Genomic DNA, 3,014 nt, shown 5'->3' on the forward strand with positions numbered 1-3,014 from the left:
TTTACTTCTTTTAAATGTTCTACCTGTCGAACTCTGTCAACCAACTGAGCCATATCCCTTAGGTATTGAGTATCCAACTTCTTTCTAATAGAGTAATCAAGCCCCCCTGCGGCCATTTTGACCAACTCATGTTCTGGCACTTGCGTAAAACACCTGGCTTTGAGTAGTCAAAATCTATTTAGATAGTCGTCAATTAGCTCAGTGAATTTTCGTCTGAAACTAGCCAACTCTTTCAAACTTATCTTCGTTTGCCCCATGTAGAACTGTTCATGAAACATTCTTTCTAGCTGGTTCCATGAATGGATCGAATTTTAGGGCAAAGTTGTGACCATGTAAAAGCATTCTTGGTAATAGAACTTGGAAAAAATTTCATCCGAAGATTCTCGTTATTTGACATATCTCCAGCTTCAATTAGATATCTTGCCACATGTTCGATAATATATTCAGTAGTATCCCTAACAAACTTGGTGAATTTGGGGATTTTGGTCCTCAGGGGCGCATCTGTCTGTAAGACATATTCTGCCAAAGGCGATGTATAATCTGGTGTTCTGAGACCAAAATTTACCCCATTTCGAACCATAATTCTCTCGACTATGGCTGCTAGATTATTATCTGCTGCCACATCATCATGTCGAACTTGCCATATGATATCATCGACATTTTGATTCCTATTTACCATTAACACCCTTGGTTCCCTGTGCACATGTGGTTCGATCCTAGGAGGTACTACTATTCCCCCTTGATTTTGTAGGACCTGGTTAATGGTGAGGTCCTCCTCAAGCGTGGGCTCTTGATTCTCTCTTACCCAATCCCTGGGCAGGGGACGCTGGTGCTGAGGTATGCCAAGAAACTCAGACATTCGAGCCACTTGTGCTGTCATATATTGATTCGACTGAGTTGTATTCTGAATCAAAGGATTTAACACAGTGGCCAAAGTTTGAGTTAACATCTGGACCATTTCATGATTGCTTTCATCCATCTGTTGCCTCCATGCCGCCGCAGAATTGTTAGTAAGAGTGGGTAGTTGTACTGGGTGTCTTAAACCTAACGCCTGATTGGTTCGACCACGTTTATCCCGGACCCTTGTACTGGTGAATTTATGTTAGCTGCTGGTTCCGAAAAAGTAGAACTCACATTCTGTAGATTGGCCATCATTGAAGTTGGCATTCTATACGGCTGTTCTCGACCGCTAAATGGTATTGAAAAACCAGGGGATACCAACAGCCTATTTGGAATGTCCCTAATCAGTGAAGGAGTGTGGGGAGGTCCCCTAGGTCCCACATAAGTCAAAATTGGTTCAGAGTGGGAGATCGAATGCGTAGGCATCAAACTCACCATAGACGAAACTATTTTGGAGGCATGCGTTGTACCCGTATTTGCCCCCATCGAAGAAGAAGGAGGCAATATGCTGCTAGTTGATGGGTTTTGAGAATTCTGAGTTTCTGGAGGATTAATATTCGCCATCCCCGTCTGTGATTCTATCCCTGTTCGTCGTTTGTCGTTTATAGCTATTTTACCACTTCTTAAAAGCATACAACGATTCTTTTATCAAACAAAAACTTAGCAATCAAACAGAACGTTAACACTTGTCCCACTGGGTGTGCCGATTTGCTTACCTTGAAAAATGGTAAACAATCGTTGATCTTCCAAATTTCTAAATTTGGTCACTCAAAGGATCGATCAGATTGATCCTAGGACATGTGCTAAATTTCTCGTAAACGTAACGTTAATAAATGATCGAACTAAACGTCAAATCAAAGCGTTAAATAAAAACTAAAGACAAAAGAGTGACTTGAACAAAAGAACAATCTTAAATCAGAATTTAGAACTATTAAAGAAGAAGTAAACGACAAGAATTGTAGAATGGTTGAAAATAATCAAAAAGGCTGGTAAGTGTTGGAATCTTTAAAACTGTAAGGTAAAAGTTCAAAGTAAGGAAAGGAACTAAGGATCTTTAAACTTGTAAATGACGAAGTAAGAAATAAAGTGTTTGAGAGTAAAGAACAAGGAAAGATGTTTCTGAAGAGAAAGTAAAGATGATTTTAGAATGCTTTGAAATGATTAAACAATGGTGTAGACAACGTACATTCTGCGTTTTACAGTTCTTCTTCACATGAATACTTAGTAAATTTGCAGGTTTTTTGTACACAATTTGACACACACTTTTCTAACTCTAAGACCCTATATTTATACTGGATCAAAATAACTGCTCTGATGGTTCTTCAATCACGTCGATACACGTGGCGTCCTACATGCGTATGTTCGCTCACTCTGCTTCCACGTGTATCCTCACGGTTTCTAACGAAGGTAATCTTCCCTCCTTTATTTAAATTTCAAATCTTTGATCGAAACCGTTTTCTAACTGCTCCTTAAGGAACTGCTCCGAAACTTTAGCTATAAGCTTGATCTTTATCCAATCAGCTAAGCCAATCTACCCTCAGCTGGTCGAATCACCTCTTAGTCGAAACTAGATGTACATGCTTTTCCAATTTTGATAATTTGAAGTGGGCGTCGAAAATTTGAGCTAACACATTCTTGTCTTGTGGATTGCATCCCATTGGTCAGATATTTTCCACTCTAAACTTTTAATTTCTATCTAGGATAATATCTTCATCTCCTCCCACTTATTTAATTTCAAAATCTCTCCCTCATTTTAAAACCTTCTTTGTTTGTGTTTTCAACTTAGACTTGTTTTAATGACTAGAAACTTTGGTCTTATGCCATTGAATTTTCAAACATTTTCTTAATTCAAACTTGTAAATAAACTTAATCATATTGACATTAATTTCAAAAGCCAAAAGAACTAACAACCTCATATAATACTTTTGGCAATTTTGTGCCTTTTTCTTTTAACCTTTTCAAAAGAGATCATTTAGATTTGAGTTATCTTTGATTGAGATATAATTCTTCCATTTCCATGATATTTAATTATAAGTCTTTCCATTTATTAGGGGTTAGTGGCATACCTGTTGATTAAATCCAAGTTTCAACCCTCCCTCTTAAATGTTGTAAAG

At 37.8% G+C, this 3,014-nt stretch overlaps 1 protein-coding gene across 1 annotated transcript; it reads right to left on the reverse strand.

Moving 5' to 3' along the window:
- Positions 1-283: 283 nt before the first annotated feature.
- On the reverse strand, positions 284-1,464 carry LOC127104533 (uncharacterized). Its single transcript, XM_051041717.1, has 2 exons — positions 1,336-1,464; positions 284-904 (listed from the first exon to the last, which is right to left on the reverse strand). Exons 1-2 carry the CDS (start codon positions 1,462-1,464, stop codon positions 284-286), a joined length of 750 nt encoding a protein of 249 aa, XP_050897674.1.
- Between the last annotated feature and the right edge of the window lie 1,550 nt (positions 1,465-3,014).

The sequence above is a fragment of the Lathyrus oleraceus genome, chromosome 7, assembly GCF_024323335.1.
Source record: "Lathyrus oleraceus cultivar Zhongwan6 chromosome 7, CAAS_Psat_ZW6_1.0, whole genome shotgun sequence".
NCBI lineage: Eukaryota > Viridiplantae > Streptophyta > Magnoliopsida > Fabales > Fabaceae > Lathyrus > Lathyrus oleraceus.

What these genes read in the sequence shown, in the direction of transcription:
- LOC127104533 (XM_051041717.1), bottom strand. Translation starts at nt 1,464, where the DNA reads ATGGCGAATATTAATCCTCCAGAAACTCAGAATTCTCAAAACCCATCA. An exon ending in CCAAAATAGTTTCGTCTATG is followed by an intron (nt 905 to 1,335) that starts GTGAGTTTGATG and finishes CCTTTGATTCAG; the next exon opens with AATACAACTCAGTCGAATCA.